We start from the raw sequence: 17,535 nt of genomic DNA, 5'->3' as shown, positions 1-17,535 counted from the left end.
TGGTTTATGAATCTATTACTGCTAAAGTTTGCTGATAGATAATGGTTATTGTCTGATTATTTCAGTTCATCCATTTTTAAATAGAATATCCAGCATATGTGTAGAATTGTCTTCTTTTCTTTTTTAGAGAAAGAAGGAGAGAGAGGGAGATGGGGTAGAGGGAGAAGGAGAGAGAATCTGAAGCAGGCTCATGGAACCTGATGCAGCACTTGATCTCACAACCCTGAGATCATGACCTGAGCCGAAATCAAGATTTGGATGCTTAACTGACTGAGCCACCCAGGGGCCCTTAGAATTGTCTTTATAACAGAAAGATTTTTAAAATAAAATAAATGCTTTTCTTTTATATATTCATGTGTGACTATATACAAATAATTAGACTAAATCATTTTAAGTGTGATACCTTGCCCTTAAGAATCTCACAGTCTAGCAGAAATATTCAGCAGAGTCATATGTAGGGTCTAAATTTCATAAAATAAAACGTAGTAAAAATTGCTTAAAAAATCTCTTAAATCATCTATAAAAGTAACTATATACATGCCTTCCTGTGAATGTATAATTATGTACAGTAATATATATATATACAAATAATATATAATCAATATTCTGATATGTAGTACCTATGTTAAATATAATTTTCCATGAGAAAAGTATGTATGTTATAGTTGGTTTCACAAACCTTAACTCTCCATATGATGTGACTCCAGTTTACATTCAAATAACTGTAGTACTCCTTCAGTGTATCCACTTTCAGCCATGAGAAGCAGATTTCCAACATTAGGCACTTCCTTGCATTCACATCCAAAATTGTGACTCTCCAACTCTCTATTTGTTTGAGTAGGCCAGCCATTTGGAGAAGCAGTTTTATGAGGGCCATAAAAAACTATTCCAGTAATTTCCAGACTGTCTAGTTCTCTTCAATCTTATGCACAAGACCTATCTTTTGAAGTGTGTTTTATATTCCACTTCTCAATTACTACCTTCCTTAACTTTGTTCCAAGCCTGGATTGCCTCTTGCCTAAACTATTGGAAGTTTCCATACAAAAATAAAAATAAGTTTCCACACTTACTCAATTTACTGTACACATTGAGTCAAATCCATCATTTTAATGTATAAAAATACATTCTGACTGTACAACTCATTTGCTTAAAAACTTTCAATGGTTCCCTATTTTCTACTGAATTAGATGTAAGTATACTTTGGTATTCATGGCCTCCACAAAGTAACCCCAATTCCATTTTGAGTTCTAGTTGAACTAACCATTCCCAGACACATCTTATCCTTTTATTCCACTGTGCTCATGCCATTCTTTCCCCCTGGAATGCTCTTTGTTATTTCCATAAAAATTCTGCTCATTTTTTTCAAGATTCAGCTGAGATATAAATTCTCAAGTTTGATGTAATTTTGCTGTAACTTGAACTCCTATTGCATTTCATTTGTTGTACTTTTCTTATGACACTTATCATAGTATTCTTACATTAAAGTCATTCGTGTTCCTTTCTTATCTTTCCCTCTCATATAATAATTCTTGCCCTCCAGGAAATTATGTTTTACACATCTTTTTTTTTATTTCCTATGACACCTAAAACAGCAGCTACTTTAGAAGAGATGCCTGATAAATATTTGAACAGAATTCAATTAGTTACTTTGGAAAGTTATTTATACTTATTTCAATAATGTTTAATCTGTCAAGTTATTGAAGTTCTTCTACAATTGCTTTAAGGGCCTGTGAGATTTTTTTAAATGCTTTTATTGGTAGCAAATCTTCATCATTTGAGGGAGAATTTGATTTTGGAAAATAGAATTTATTCTGAGTTACACTTAGTGAATAATATTGGTGCTCAATTTGGGCTTTTATATTTTCAGTTAAAACAAAGGGAATATGAGATAATGAGACAGAGTATCTGGGTGTTATGAATTGCCAACTCCAAAAGAAAAGTTCCCAAAATGTTTTCAACAATGGCAACATCATTGTAATGACTTTATAACTTCCCAAGATTTCTACTTTGAAACATACAGTACTCATTTGGATGTTCAAGTTCGAATGTATTTGTTAAATCAGTCTTGTCTCTTTGTCAATTAATTTTGCAGTTTTCCAAACCAGGGTGTTGAAAAATGTTTGGAATTTAAATATCATTTAAATGATAAGTATATTATGCTGCTCATTTGAAATACTATTTTATAGCTTCTGGTGAGGGAGAAACCAAGTCATCACTATTGACCAAACAAAACTTCCCAAATTTGAATATGTTTATACAGTATTATTCAAAAAAACATACAAGTTTAGCTGCTATGGTTGGCTTTCCTGAGTTTTACCAGAAACATAAGGAACTGAAAAAAGATTTGAAGTAAACAGGAGAAGGTATTTGAATATAGCATCTGAGTATTATGTAACTGGTGTCACAGAATTATAAAACAAAAATGTGAAACTTCATCTCTTCCCAGTGCACATGGAATTGATAATATTTGTATGTGAATGTGCTTATAGGAGTTTTCTACTTTCTTGGTTACATACAACTGACTTAAGCAGAAAACCACATTGAATTAATTAATTAATTAATTAATTAATTTTAAGAGAGAGAGTGAGCTTGAGTGGGGGGCACAGGGAGAGAATCTCAAGCAGCCTGACATGGGGCTCAATTCCATGACCCAGAGATCAAGACCTGAGCCAAAATCAAGAGTCAGACACTTAACCAGCTACATCACCCAGGCACCCCAGAAAACCAATTTTATATTCTTAGAATGTATAATGCCCAATTTTAAAGACATTCAATTACCATGTATATTGTATGTATCCTTTTTTATTTCACATACAACTTTTTAGTACTTACTGCTTTAAGGGGGGGAGTTGTGATTTGCTTGGTTTAACATGTTTTCTTTAGCAACTTTATATAGCCAGTTTTAAATTATCCTAACAGGTAGAAGCACATGCACAGATAATCAAAAATAGTTGGATATCTCTCTTTTTTCAAGAATACATTATGTGATTATTGTAGTAGTCTTACCTCCTTCATTGAGCTAGCAACCAATTTACATTACAAACATACCAAGTACTGATGGAAGGCATAGAAAGGATACGTTTTGAAGAATTTTTTCCATAGAAATTTCATAATCACTCAGTTTACCATTTTATATTTATTTATTTATTTGCCATTTTAAGAATCAATTACTCAAACTTTTCATGATCCTCAAGCATTGCAGTTTGTTGCCATGTTACTGTAATGGGATTTTAACTCAAGTAAAATTATTTTTATTTTCTTCCCTTAAAAGTATTTTTTGCTGTTTATATCATTAATTTTTCTTAGCCTATCACTAGTATAGTGGTATATTTTGAACTCAAAATTTCAGATCCAGTGGCCAGGGGCACTAATAATTTACCTGAAGTTTGGATAACTAAGTATATTACTTTACTATTTTCATTGAATGTTTGGTTATCGCTTCTTATCAGTAGCATAATACTAATTCATAGGTCATCACTAAATGTAATTTTATCAAAAACAATAAAAGTTCAATTGAATGCCATATTCTCAGCATCACCATTTAGCAAGGCTGATTTGACTTGTCCGTCTCTCAGGAGGTATGTGTTTGGGAGGGAATGAGAGGGCAAGAGGACAATTTGGAGTCTTCCCCAAAACTTGTGAATCCCAGGAAAAGGTATGGTTACATTTAGGCTACCCTGTACTGTAGCTCACAGGACTACCTTGGTCTCTGTAAACAGTCCCCAAAATCCAACTGGAGTAGCATTTATCTCCTTGTGGGCCAATGCTGCAGTAATTAGGTTTGGCTGGCTATTTATCTTAGTTTCTACTTAAAAAGGAAATTGCAGTTATGTAGGCTAAGTCTAGAGAACTAATATATAGCCTGATGACTTTAGTTAATAAGTTAGTTATTGTAACTTATGTATTCTACAGAGTCCTGAAATTTTACTATAAAAATTATCTTTTTTCAAGACTTTAAATTATTCTTTTCAGAGAGAGCACAACCAGGGGTGGAGGGGCAGAGGGAGAGGAGAGGGAGAAGCAGGGAGCCCAAAGCAGGGCTTGATCCCGGGACCCCAAGATTATGTCCTGAACTGAAGGCAGATGCTTAACCGACTGAGCCACCCAGGCTCCCCTATAAAAATTTCCTTGTCCACAGAATTTTAAACCATACTTCCAGGCCCCAACAATGCCCTAGAAATTTTCTTGAATTTCCAGGAGAACTGCACCACTTCTAAAGGAAGGCCCTTTAAATCTGTTGTGTTCAATAAGGAAATGACATTGTCCATGTGGGGGATACGCTCTAAGTGCAGAACTATCTTGACATCTTGTATGAATTTTTTGCTGTTGATCATTATTCCAAGTAGTGTCAATGCATACCTTACTGAAATTCCATTTGTTATTTCCACAGATTTCAGGAAACCTTACTGTGCCTTGGATTACAGGGTGTTCTAGAAAAAGAGCAGTAAGTAATCTTTCATTTAAAGCAGTAAGTGGGATTTTCCCCTGTATTGTTAATAAGAAACCATTGAGAAAATTGTCATGATATTTGGAAAGTTGGCAAAATTGAACCTCAGTAAGACTGCATTATCTCAAAAGACATAGTCTGAGATCATAATATTTATATATATTATCAATATAACCTTAAATAAAATGTAGCAATCAGTACACCATTTAATCTTTGAGCAGGTTTTTGGAGCTTTAAAAAGCACTCAGTGTTAATTAATAGGATAGGTAAAATAGATAGAGGGGATTAAGAAGTACTTTCACCATAATGAACATTGAGTAATGTATAGAATTGTTGAAACATTATGTCATACACCTGAAACTAATATAACACTGCACATTAATTATACTTCAATGAAAAGATAATAAAATACCATAATGTTTTTACATCTAATTATCCCAGTTAATTTGATCATATAATTGAGTCATGATTGATACAAATATCTCAATCAAAATTAAGAAATTCACGTTACTATTTATTATTAGTGCATTTCGGTATTTATTTTTTATGGTTGTAAAAGGCTTTACACACAATATGTTTTTTTGTTTAGATTCAATTATCCAACGTATAGTACATGATTAGTTTTTGGTATAATGTTCAACGATGCATTAGTTGCCTATAACACCCAGCGCTCATCACATCACCTACCCTCCTTAATGCCCATCACCCAGTTATCCAACCCCCCATCCCCCTCCCTTTCTGCAACCCTGTTTGTTTCCCAGAGTCAAGAGTCTCATATGGTTTGTCTCCCTTTCTAATTTCTTCCCATTCAGTTTTCCTCCCCTTCCCCTATTGTCCTCTGCAATATTCCTTTGTTCCACATAGAGTGAAATCATATGATAATTGTCTTTCTGACTGACTAATTTCACTTACAGTTTTCCTCCAGTTCCATCCATGTCAATGTAAATGGTAGATATTCATCTTTCCTGATGGCTGACTAATATTCCATTGTATATATGAACCACACCTTCTTTTTTTATTTTTTTAATAATAATTTTTATTATGTTATGTTAGTCACCATACAGTACGTCCTTAGTTTTTGTTGTAGTGTTCCGTGATTCATTATTTGCGTATAACACCCACTGCTCCATGCAGTATGTGCCCTCCTTAATACCCATGACTGGCCTATCCCAATCCCCCACCCCTCTCCCCTCTGAATCCCTCAGTTTGTTTCCCAGAGTCCATAGTCTCTCATGGTTCATTCCCCCTTCTGTTTACCGCACCCTTCATTCTTCCCTTCCTTCTCCTACCTATCTTCCTACTATTTTTTATGTTCCATAAATGAGTGAAACCAAATGATAGTTGTCTTATTCTGCTTGACTTATTTCACTTAGCATAATCTCCTCCAGTCCCGTCCATGTTGCTGCAAATGTTGGGTAATCATTCTTTCTGATGGCTGAGTGATATTCCATTTTATATATGGACCACATCTTCTTAATCCAGTCACCTGTTGAAGGGCATCTCCGCTCCTTCCACAATTTAGATATTGCGGACAATGCTGCTATGAACATTGGGGTGCATATGACCCTTCTCTTCACTACGTCTGTATCTTTGGGGTAAATACCCAGTAGTGCAATTGCTGGATCATAGTGTAGCTCTATTTTTAACTTCTTAAGGGACCTCCACACTGTTTTCCAAAGTGGCTGTACTGAACCACATCTTTATTCAATCATCTATTGAAGGACATCTCAGCCCCTTCCACAGTTTGGCTATTGTGAACATTGCTGCTATGAACATTGGGGTGCGTGTGCCCCTTCTTTTCACCACGTCTGTATCTATCAGGTAAATACCCAGTAGTGCAATTGCTGGGTCCTAGGGTAGCTCTATTTATAAAGTCTTGAGGAAACATCATACTATTTTCTAGAGGGGCTGTACAAGCATGCATTGCAACCAACAGTGTAATAGGGTTCCCCTTTCTCCACATCCCCTCCAACATTTGTTGCTTCTCGCCTTGTCAATTTTAGCCACCTTGTAAGGTGGTATCTCAATGTGGTTTTGATTTGAATTTCCCTGATGGCTAATGATGTTGAACATTTTTTCATGTGTCTCTTAGCCATTCGTATGTCTTCATTGGAAAAGCGTCTGTTCATATCTTCAGCCAATTTTTTGATTTGATTGTTTCTTGGATATTGAGTTTGAGAAGTTCTTTATAGATCTTGGACACCCACCTTTTATCTGTCGTGTCATTTGCAAATATCTTCTCCCATTCCGTGTGTTGCCTCTTTGTTTAGTTGACTGTTTCCATTGTGTGCAGAAGCTTTTTATCTTGATGAGGTCCCAAAAGTTCATTTTTGCTTTTGTTCCCCTTGCCTTTGGAGACGTGTCATGAAAGAAGTTGCTGTGGCCAATGTTGAAGAGGCTACGGCCTATGTTCTCTATGATTTTGATGGATTCCTGTCTCACATTGAGGTCGTTCATCCATTTAGAGTTTATTTTTGTGTATGGGTTGAGAGAGTTTCATTCTTCTGTATATAGCTCCAATTTTCCCAGCACCATTTATTGAAGAGACTGTCTTTTTTCCACTGGATGTTTTTTCCTGCGTTGTCAAAGATTAGTTGACCATAGAGTTGAGGGTCCATTTCTGGAGTCTCTATTCTGTTCCACTGCTCTATGTGTCTGTTTTTGTGCCAATGCTATGCTGTCTTGGTGATCACTTATTTGTAGTATAGCTTGAAATCTGGCAATGTGATGCCCCAGGTTTGTTTTTCAACATTTCCTTTGGCGATTCGGGGTCTTTTCTGATTCCACACAAATTTTAGGACTGCTTGTTCCAGCACTTTGAAAAATGTCATTGGTATTTTGATCGGGATGGCATTGAATGTGTAGACATTTTACCTATGTTTATTCCTCCAATTCATGAGCATGGAATGCTTTTCCATCCTTTTTGTCTTCTTCAATGTCTTTCATCAGTGTTCTGTAGTTGCTAAAGTATACAGATCCTTTACTTCTCTGGTTAAGTTTATTCCGAGATATCTTATGGTTTTGGGTGCTATTGTAAATGGAATTGATTCCTTAATTTCTCTGTCTTCGGTCTCATTGTTCGTGTCTAGAAATGCAACTGATTTCTGAGCATTGGTTTTGTATCCTGGCACATTACTGAATTGTTGTATGAGTTCTCTTAATTTGGGGATGGAGTCTTTCGGGTTTTCCACATAAAGTATCATGTCATCTGCGAAGACAGAGATTTGGACTTCTTCTTTGCCAATTTGAATACTTTTTATTCTTTTTTGTTGTTTGGTTGCTGTTGCTAAGACTTCTAGTACTACGTTGAACAATAAGCATCCTTGTGGTGTTCCTGATCTTAAGGGAAAGGTTTCCAGCTTTTCCCCATTGAGAATGATATTTGCTGTAGGCTTTTCATAGATGGATTTTATGAAATTGAGGAATGTACCCTCTATCCCTATACTCCGAAGGGTTTTAATCAGGAAAGGATGCTGTATTTTGTCAAATGCTTTTTCTGCACCAACTGAGAGGATCATATGGTTCTTGACTCTTTTCTTGTTGATGTCATCTATCACACTGATCGATTTGTGAATGTTGAATCACCTTGCATCCCAGGGATGAATCCCACTTGGTCGTGATGGGTAATCCTTTTAATGTACTGTTGGATCCTATTTGCTCGGATCTTGTTGAGAATTTTGGCACCCATACTCATTAGGGATATTGGTCTCTAATTCTCCTTTTTGATGGGGTCTTTGCCTGGTTTTGGGAGAAAGGTAATATGGCCTCACAGAAGGCATTTGGAAGTTTTCCTTCTTCTTCTATTTTTTGAAACAGCTGCAGTAGAATAGTATTATTTCTTCTTTGAATGTTTAGTAGAATTCCCCAGGGAATCCATCAGGCCCTGGACTCTTGTTTTTTGGGAGGTTTTTGATCACTGCTTCAATCTCTTCACTGTTTATTCATCTATTTAGGTTATCAATTTCTTCCTGTTTCAGTCTTGGTAGTTTATAGCTTCCAGGAAGGCATCCATTTATTCCAGGTTGCTTTATTTATTGGTATATAGTTGCTGATAATAGTTTCTAATAATTGTTTCTATTTTCTTGGTGTTAGTCGTGATCTCTCCCCTCATTCATAATTTTATTAATTTGGGCCCTTTCACTATTCTTGAATAAGTCTGACCAGTGGCTTATTGATCTTATTAATTCTTTCAAAGAACCAGCTTCTAGTTTTGTTCATCTGCTCTACCATAGTTCCTGTTTCTAATTCATTGATCTTTGATCTAATCTTCATCAGTTGTCTTTCTGTGCCTGGCTAAGGCCTGTTCAATCTCCAGCTGTTTAAGGTGTGAGTATAAGGACCTGATTTTATATTTTTCTGTTCTTTTGAGTGAAGCTTGGATGTCTATGTATTTCCCCCTTAGGACTGCCTTTGCAGTACCCCATAGGTTTTGGACTGATGTGTTTTCGTTCTCATAGTTTCCATAAATTGCTTAAGTTCTTCAATTTCCTGGTTTACCCAAACATTCTTAAGCAGGATGGTCCTTAGTTTTCAAATGTTTGAGTTTCTTCCAAATTTTTTCTTGTGATTGAGTTCCAGGTTCAAAGCATTGTGGTCTGAGAATATGTAGGGAATAATCTCAATCTTTTGGTATTGGCTGAGACCTGTTTTGCGACCCAGTATGTGGTTTATCCTGGAAAAAATTCCATGTGCATTTGAAAAGAATGAGTATTCTGTTGTTTTAAGGTGGAGTGTTCTGTATATATCTATGAGGTCCATCTGTTCCAGTGTGTCATTCAAAGCTCTTGCTTCTTTGTTGATTTTCTGCTTAGATGATGTGTCTATTGCTGGGAGTGGAGTGTTGAGGTCCCCTACTATTGACGTATTATTATCCATATGTCTCTTTATTCTGGTTAAGAGTTGGCTTGTGTATCTAGCTGCTCCCCTGTTGGGGGCATAGATATTTATAATTGTTAGATCCTCTTGTTGGATACAGCATTAAGAATAATATAGTGTCCTTCTGTATCTCTCAGTACAGTCTTTAGTTTAAAATCTAATCTGTATGATATGAGAATTGCTACCCCAGCTTTCTTTTTTCTTTTGAGGTCCATTGGCATGAAAAATGGTTTTCCATCCCTTCACTTTCAGTCTGGATGTATCTTTAGGTTCAAAGTGAGTCTCTTGTACACAACATATGGATAGGTCATGTCTTTTTATTCAATCTGCAACCCTGTGTAATTTATGGTTGCATTTAGGCCATTCACATTGAGAGTGATTATTGAGAGATATGATTTTAATGTTGTCATGTTGCCTTTGAAGTCTTTGTTTGTATAGATTATAAATTTCTGTTCTGTATCATCTTTGGGGTCTTTTTACTTTTCTAGAACCCCCCCCTTAATATTTCTTGTAGAGCTGCCTCGGTGGTCACATATTCTTTCAGTTTCTGCTGGTCTTGGAATGCCCTTGTCTCTCCATCCATTCTGAATGACAGCCTTGCTGGATAAAGAATCACTGGCTGCATGTTCTTCTCACTTATTACTCTGAATATGTCTTGCCAGCTTTTTCTGGCTCGCCAGGTCTCTGTTGACAGGTCTGATGTTATTCTGATGTTCCTCCCTTTGTATGCGAGGAATCTCTTCCCTCTAGCTGCTTTCAAGATTGTTTCCTTGTATCTAAGATTTGCAAATTGTGCTATTATGTGACGTGGTGTTGGTCTGTCTCATTAATCTTTTTTTTAAAGATTTTATTTATTCATTTGACAGAGAGAGACAACCAGCAAGAGAGGGAACAGAAGCAGGGGGAGTGGGAGAGGAAGAAGCAGGCTCCCAGAGGAGGACCCTGACGTGGGGCTCGATCCCAGAATGCCAGAATAACGCCCTGAGCTGAAGGCAGACGCTTAACGACCAAGTCACCCAGGCGCCCCCTGTCTCATTAATCTTGGGAGGGGTCCTCTCTGCCTCTTGGACACAAATGCTTGTTTCCTTCACCAGATTAGGGAAGTTCTCAGCTACAATTTGTTCAAATATCTCTCTAGACCTTTCTATTTCTCCACCCCCTCAGGGATCCCGATAATTCTGACATTGGGATGTTTCATTGAGTCAGTAATCTCCTGTAGCTTTTATTCATGAAATTGGAGGTTTTTTTCCTATGCCACCTCTTTTTCCTTCTTTTCTATCATCTCATCCTCTCACTAATTCATTCTTCTGCCTTGTTTACCCTGGCAGTCAGAGCATCCAGTTTAGAATGCATTTCATTCAAACTTTTTTAGGTCCACCAGATTAGTTCTCATTTCAGCCCTTGGGGATTTCAATGAGAACCGGTTTTTTGGGGCTTTTGTTCTCTGGCAGCTTTCCCTGGTGGCTTTCTGTGTTTCTTCTGAGAGTCAGAGCTGCAGTGACAGTATCCAAACCTCTGTCTCAGAACAGAGAGATCACAGTCTGCTCTTCACTGACCTTCCAGGCCACAGTGACTGCGTTTCTGTCAGTGCTGCTAAAAACCCACAGTGTCCTGGTTTATGTGCCCCATAGCCACTCTTCCAGTCCTTGCTTCCAGGTCTGGGCACGTCTCTGCCCTTTGTGCTTCTAAAACCACCAGCCACCCCCGGTTCACACTTTTTTTCCCCAAGCTCCAGGTTTCAGTCTGGTTTCCCTGCTGCTATCATCTGCTAATCTGGCCTGCTCCCCAGCACAGGAGGCTTCTGCCTTCCTGGCCCCCAAGCATGGTGGCTCCCTCCCCCTTCTGTTTATCTTCTGATATCTACCCACAGACTCTTGGCTCCCCAGTTCATACCTTGAGACCAAGCGCCGGAAATGTTCTGCTTGTAGAGATCCAGATGTATCTTCTTACACCTCAGGCTGATTTTGTGGGTGTTCAGGATGGTCTGGTAGATATACAGCTTGATTCAGGGGATTGGTTGAAATAGGGATCCCTACTCCTCCACCATCTTTCCCTCTCCCATAGTCTAGATTTAATATGAAGAGAGGTATTAATGAAACAATCACATAATAATATAAAAAATGTCATTGTGACAAGGGACCGTGTTGGTCACTTTCTAGCTTCTTCTGGAAGTGAACTTTACTCACACAATGAAATATAACAACAGTCTCTGAATATTTTTCCACTCACTTCTAAAATCTTACCAGTGTCATTGCCTCTCAGCCAAAATCAACTAAGAACACACCAGTAAATAAGTTGTGTTTATTATTTATTGTAGCAAAGGACAACATAACCCATGAAAAACCATGGTAGGTCTCAGTGAGAGAATGTTAGAAATAACTTAGTAGAGGATTTTGGCTTTGGGTTACTTTAGGGGTGGGTATAAGGAAATGAGGGTTTCCTCTAGATTGGGGACTGTGAGAAAGTGGGGGTAATTCTATCATTGTATTTTTTGTGTGACATAGCAGTCTTGTTTTTTTCTGTGTTTAGACAAAATTATGAAGTAGCCTTGTTTTGTTTTACTTTATCACGGTGACAGAGTAATCTTGTCTTAGATTATAGTTTGTGAAATGATGTCCAACAAGACAACAAAATAGCCTATCTATGATTGTCAGGCCAGCTTGTAACAATATTGAGGTCTTGCTCTGAACATCAGATCAGTTTTGGATGACAGTGTCTGCTTTTATTTTCTTTCTCCTCAGTGTACATCTAGACATCATTATGCACATTGTGTTTAGCATTCTATTCATATAATAGCTACTGTCCACACACACCATCTTGAAAGGTCATTTTTGTGAAACTGATTGTTAAATGAACAGTTTGTATCAGTAAGGGTCCAAGCAAGAAAACAGAAAACACACCAGAGGAATTTAATATGATAAATTGTTTAGACACGTTTTAGAGAATTTTTAAAATCGAAGAGGAAACTTTGAAGCAACTGGAGTGTAAATGCAGGTGGTAGCTATCACCCCTAGGACTAAGAAGGGACAGTGACCTTTAGATTTTCAGAAACTACAAAATTAGAGGAGGTGGTTCTGCTGAGCTAGGACTCTGATTTCTGAGTATTGGTACCCAGCCATCTAATGATGGTACTTCTTGGGGCACAAGAAAGCTGATTTTGGTAGTGTGGGAAAAAAGAAACTGACTGCTACTATTACTAGCAATCAGTGCCAGAATGAACAGCTATTCCTAGGGTGATGCTGACAGAGGTAGAAAACAAAATGGAGGGAAGGAGCATCTTTTCTTCTCCAGCCATCCAGTCTCCCTCTACTGCTCTCTATTGGCAAAATCTTGTTCAAAGACAGTTGGAGGGCACCTGGGTGGCTCAGTTGGATAAATGTCTGCCTCGGGCTTGGGTAGTGATCCCAGGGTCCTGGAATGGAGTTCTGCATCAGCCTCCTTGCCTGCTTCTCCCTCTGCCTCCCTCTCTTTGTGTCTCTCATGAATGAATAAATAAATAAAGTCTTTTAAAAAAGACAGCCAGTAAAGCAGAAATGTAGTTTGCAGAAAGCATCAGATATTATTGAAGACTGTGTTTGGAAATGAGAAAATGAGGTTAATTTCCAATATGGAAAAATAATGAGGAATTTCATGGGCTTTAGTTTCTTGTATTAACCAAACTGTATGAGTATATGCTGCCACCTGTGGAATGATAGTAGGTCTGTATAAATTAGGGAATTAAAATAGAATTTTAAAAGTCTGGATGCTGTATTTTTGAATTTTATGAGCTACAAAATTATTCTTCTTATTATAATAACAAACTGTGTATGAAAATACTACTTGTATTAGATTTTGGCTCTTCATTAGTAAAAATAATACTATCATATGTATAGTATTTTATAGTTTAAAAGTACAATTGACCCTTGAACAACATGGGTTTGAACTGCATGGGTCCACTTATATGCAGATTTTCAAATACAGTAAAGTACTGTAAATGTATTTTCTTTTATACTTTTATTAACATTTTCTTCTCTAGCTTACTTTATTGTAATACTATATATATTTATATAAATATTTATATTTATATATACTTACATATAATATATATTTATTACATATATATTTACACAAAATATTTGTTAATCAGCTATGTCTTTGGTAAGAGTTCTAGTCAACTGTAGGCCCTTAGTACTTAAGGTTTTGGTGAATCAAAGTTATACATAGATTTTTGACTATGCAAGTGTCAGTGCCCCTAACCTCCATGTTATTCAAAGGCCAACTGTATTTTAATGTTCTCTCACTCTAATCTGTGCAAAAATTTTAAAATGTAGATAGGGCAGACATTTCTATTTAGATTTCATTGGTGAAAATACTAAAAACAGAATGGCTAAATGATTTGAATATACTGTGTATCTAGGAAAAGATTAAACTTTGATTATATCTCAAGTCTCTTCTGCCTTGTGGTCTAACAATCTTTGGTATTTTGTCTTGTAGTAGAATCAGCAAAGTGAAAAAGCTATTTTTTGTAGGAGTCCTCAGCTTTTCTTTCTAGTAGGATCACCTATTTATTTTTATTTCTTTGGAGTCTTGGCTTGCTTAGGACAATGTTTGAACTACAAGGAGAGTGGAAGAAAGCAGATGGGTAACCATTTCGGTCAGATTTGGAAAGATATGGAGGTTTAACTTTTTAAGCCTGTGATTGAAAATGGGTACCAATAGAAATTCTATTCTCTTCAGTCCCTGGAATGTAGGGCACGCCTGGAGAAAGCAGTCAGTAACTTGAGGATCTGTCAAGTCAGTATACCATTTCCCAACCTTGCCTGATAATCAGAATCACTGGAGTGTGTGTGTTGAGGGTGGGTGTGCCCTCATAAAAATAGCTGTCTGGATACTACTCAAGATCTAGTAAATCAGAATCTCTAGGGGAAGACCTGAAAATAGTATTCTTATTAAATGGCCAGGTGGGGGCGCCTGGGTGGCTCAGTCAGTTAAGCATATGCCTTTGGCTCAGGTCATGATCTTAGGGTCCTGGGTTTGAGCCCCATGTTGAGCTCCCTGCCCAGTGGGGAGTCTGCTTCTCCCTCTTTCTCTGCTCCTGCCCACTGCTCGTCCTCTTTCTCTCTCGCTCTGCTTTCTCTTTTTCTCTCAAATAAATAAATAAAATTGTTAAGAAAAATAAATGGCCAGGTGATTCTTATGATGAGTCAAGGTTGTGAAACATTGTCCTGGTTCTGCTGGTTGGGGTACACTGATCAGACTCTGGGAATAATTAAGCCATATTATGAAAATTAACCTTACCAAATTTTTAAGTGACTTTTTTATTCCCAAAAGGACTATAGGTCTATGAAACCTGCTTGATTTACTCATAATTTCATTTGAATTATAATTTTCCATTACTTCTATGTATACCCTGAGATTTTCTTAAAATATATTCTCATAACCTTCAGCAGAAAGAAGAAATTTACAAACTTCTACTCACTTAGGTCAATTGCAATGTATTTTAAGTTCTTCTAATAACAAATTTACATGATTTTAGGATTTATAAAAGAAAACTGAAAGCCAAAAAGCACCACAATATTTTAAATATGTAATACAATTTAAAACCACCAAAATACAATTGCATTCTTTTCAGAAAAAAGAGTAATAGGTGAGAGTCATATAAACTATAAACTAATCATTAGGCTAAACCTTTGAAACTCTATTTTAATCTTTAGGAAAGAATAATGGGAGTAACATCAGCAAGATGGTAGAATAGGAAGTCCTGGACTCCTTCCCCCCACAGACATATGAATTCCACAGCAATACACAGATAAGTTATTTTTGAGAAATCAAGAAACAAGTTAGAGGTTCCTGCACCCAAGGCAAGTGTGAAACTAGTCATATTAAAACTGGTAAGAAAATTGGAGAACTCTTTCATTATAATCCCCACCCTTGGCATAACACCATACTAGTGGGAGGAAACGCCTGGATTCCAGCTACTTCCTGAAGAGGGTAAGAGATGTACCAGATATCCAGTATCCCAACTTTTTAAGGAGCTGCCAAGAAACTGGCTTCTACCTCCCCTATCTCAGAGTGCTAATAGAAACCTACATACACTAGATGTATGAAAGATGTAAAAAGCAAAGGCAAGAACATGCCCAATCTCATTTTTAGAGGCCAGCATTACCCTGATACAAAGTCAGACAAACACACTATAAGAAAACTACAGACCAATATCCCTGATGAATACAGATGCAAAAATCTTCAAACAAGTAGTAGCAACCTGAATTAAATAGCATATTAAAAGATTCATAAATTGTGACCAAGTTGGATTTTTCCTGGGATGCAAGGTTATTGGGGGGGGGTTCTAAATACCTATTTTTTATCTTATTTTTATTTCTTTTAAGTTTTTATTTACATTACAATTAGCATACAGTGTAATATTAGTTTAGAGTGTACAGTTTAAAGATTAAATACTTACAACACCTAGTGATCATCACAAGTGCACTCCTTAATCCCCATCACCTATTTAAACCATTCCCCCACCCACCTCCCTTCTAGTAACCATCAGTTGTTCTCTATAGTTAAGAGTCTGTTTCTTGGTTTGCCTCTCTCTTTTCTTTTCTCTGTGAAAATCAATTACTGTAATACAGCACATTAAAACCATAAAGGATAAAAATACCGTATGATTTCACTCATATGTAGAATTTAAGAAACTAAATGAAAGAAGAAAAAGGAGACAAACCAGAATAATGGACTTTTAACTATAGACAAACTAATGGTTACAAGAGGGGAAGTGGGTTGGGGAATGGTTAAAATAAGTGAATGGGGATTAAGAGTACACTTAACATGATGAGCACTGAGGAGTATATAGAATTGTTGAATCACTATATTGTACACTGAAACTAACATAACACTGTACTTTATACTGGATTAAATAAAAAATAAATTTTTAAAAATCACATGATTATCTTAATAGATGCAGAGAAAGCATTTGACAAAATTCAGCACCCCTGCATGATAAATACCCTCAGCAAACTGGGAATAGAAGTATAGTACCTGAACATGATAAAGGCCATATATGAAAAGCCATCAACTAACATTATACTCAATGGTGAAAAACTGAAGGTTTTTCTACTAAAATGAGGAGGAACAAGGCAAGGATGCTCACTTTCACCATTTCTATTCATTATGGTACTAGAAGTCCTAGCCAGAGAATTTAGGCAAGAAAAAGAAATAGAAAATATCCAAATAATCTGTTTGCAGGTAACATGTTCTTATATGTAGAAAAACCTAAAGACTACACACACACACACACACACACACACACACACACACACACACAATTCTAGAATAAATGAATTCAGTAAAGTCACAGGATACAAAAATTTGGTGTGTTTCTCTACACTAATGAACTATTTGAAAAAGAAATTATGAAAATAAACCCATTTGCAGTAGCACCAAAAAGAATAAAATATTTGGGAATAAACCGAACTAAGGACATAAAACAAACTGAAAACTACAAAACATTAAAGAAAGAAATTAAGGAAGACAAACACAACTGAAAAAGTCCCATTTTCATGGCTTGGAAGACTTAATGTTAATATGCCCATACTATCCAAAGCAATCTACACACACAGTGCAATCCCTACCAAAGTGTCAATGACATTTTCTATATATATCAGAAAAAAAAACTCTAGAATTCATGTGGAACCACAAATAACTATGAATAACCAAAAATTCTTAGGAAGGACACATCTGAAGGTCTCACACTTCCATGTTCAAAATATATTACAGAGCTACATTTAGAGCTTGTGTTGTGTTCTTACCAAAATAAGATAATAATTATAAAAACTAAAGATACAAATAATATTGGGAAATGATCCCTTAAATATCTTTGAAATTTTTTACTATTTCAGGATATCAGAAGGCATAAAAAACAAGACCCATCTATATGCTGCCTACAAGAGATTAATTTTAGACCTAACTACACCTACAGATTGAAAGTGAGGGGTTGGAGAAATATTTATTATGCAAATGGGCATCAAAAGAAAGCCAGAGTAGCAATACTTATATTGGACAAACTATACATTAAAACAAAGACTGCAATAAAAGATGAAGAAGCACACTATATCATAATAAAGAGGACAATCCCTCAAGAAGATCTAACAATTATAAATATTTATACACCCAACATGGGAGCACCAAATATATACGAGTATTAATAACAAAAATAAAGGAACACATTGATTATA

At 36.3% G+C, this 17,535-nt stretch overlaps 1 protein-coding gene across 2 annotated transcripts in view; it reads left to right on the top strand.

Moving 5' to 3' along the window:
* Positions 1–17,535, top strand: part of HDX (highly divergent homeobox) — a 206,956-nt gene that overhangs the window by 84,466 nt on the left and 104,955 nt on the right. Inside the window, exon 4 of one of the 2 annotated variants that reach the window (XM_026480141.4) lies at positions 4,391–4,444. The exons of the other annotated variant lie outside the window; for it this stretch is intronic. Within the exon in view, the coding sequence (XP_026335926.1) occupies positions 4,391–4,444 (54 nt within the window). The remainder of the gene's footprint in view (positions 1–4,390; positions 4,445–17,535) is intronic. 2 annotated transcript variants of the gene reach the window in all.

The sequence above is a fragment of the Ursus arctos genome, chromosome X (assembly GCF_023065955.2).
Source record: "Ursus arctos isolate Adak ecotype North America chromosome X, UrsArc2.0, whole genome shotgun sequence".
NCBI lineage: Eukaryota > Metazoa > Chordata > Mammalia > Carnivora > Ursidae > Ursus > Ursus arctos.
Note: the sequence above shows the minus strand (reverse complement) of the source record. Positions and strands in the feature narration are given on the sequence as shown.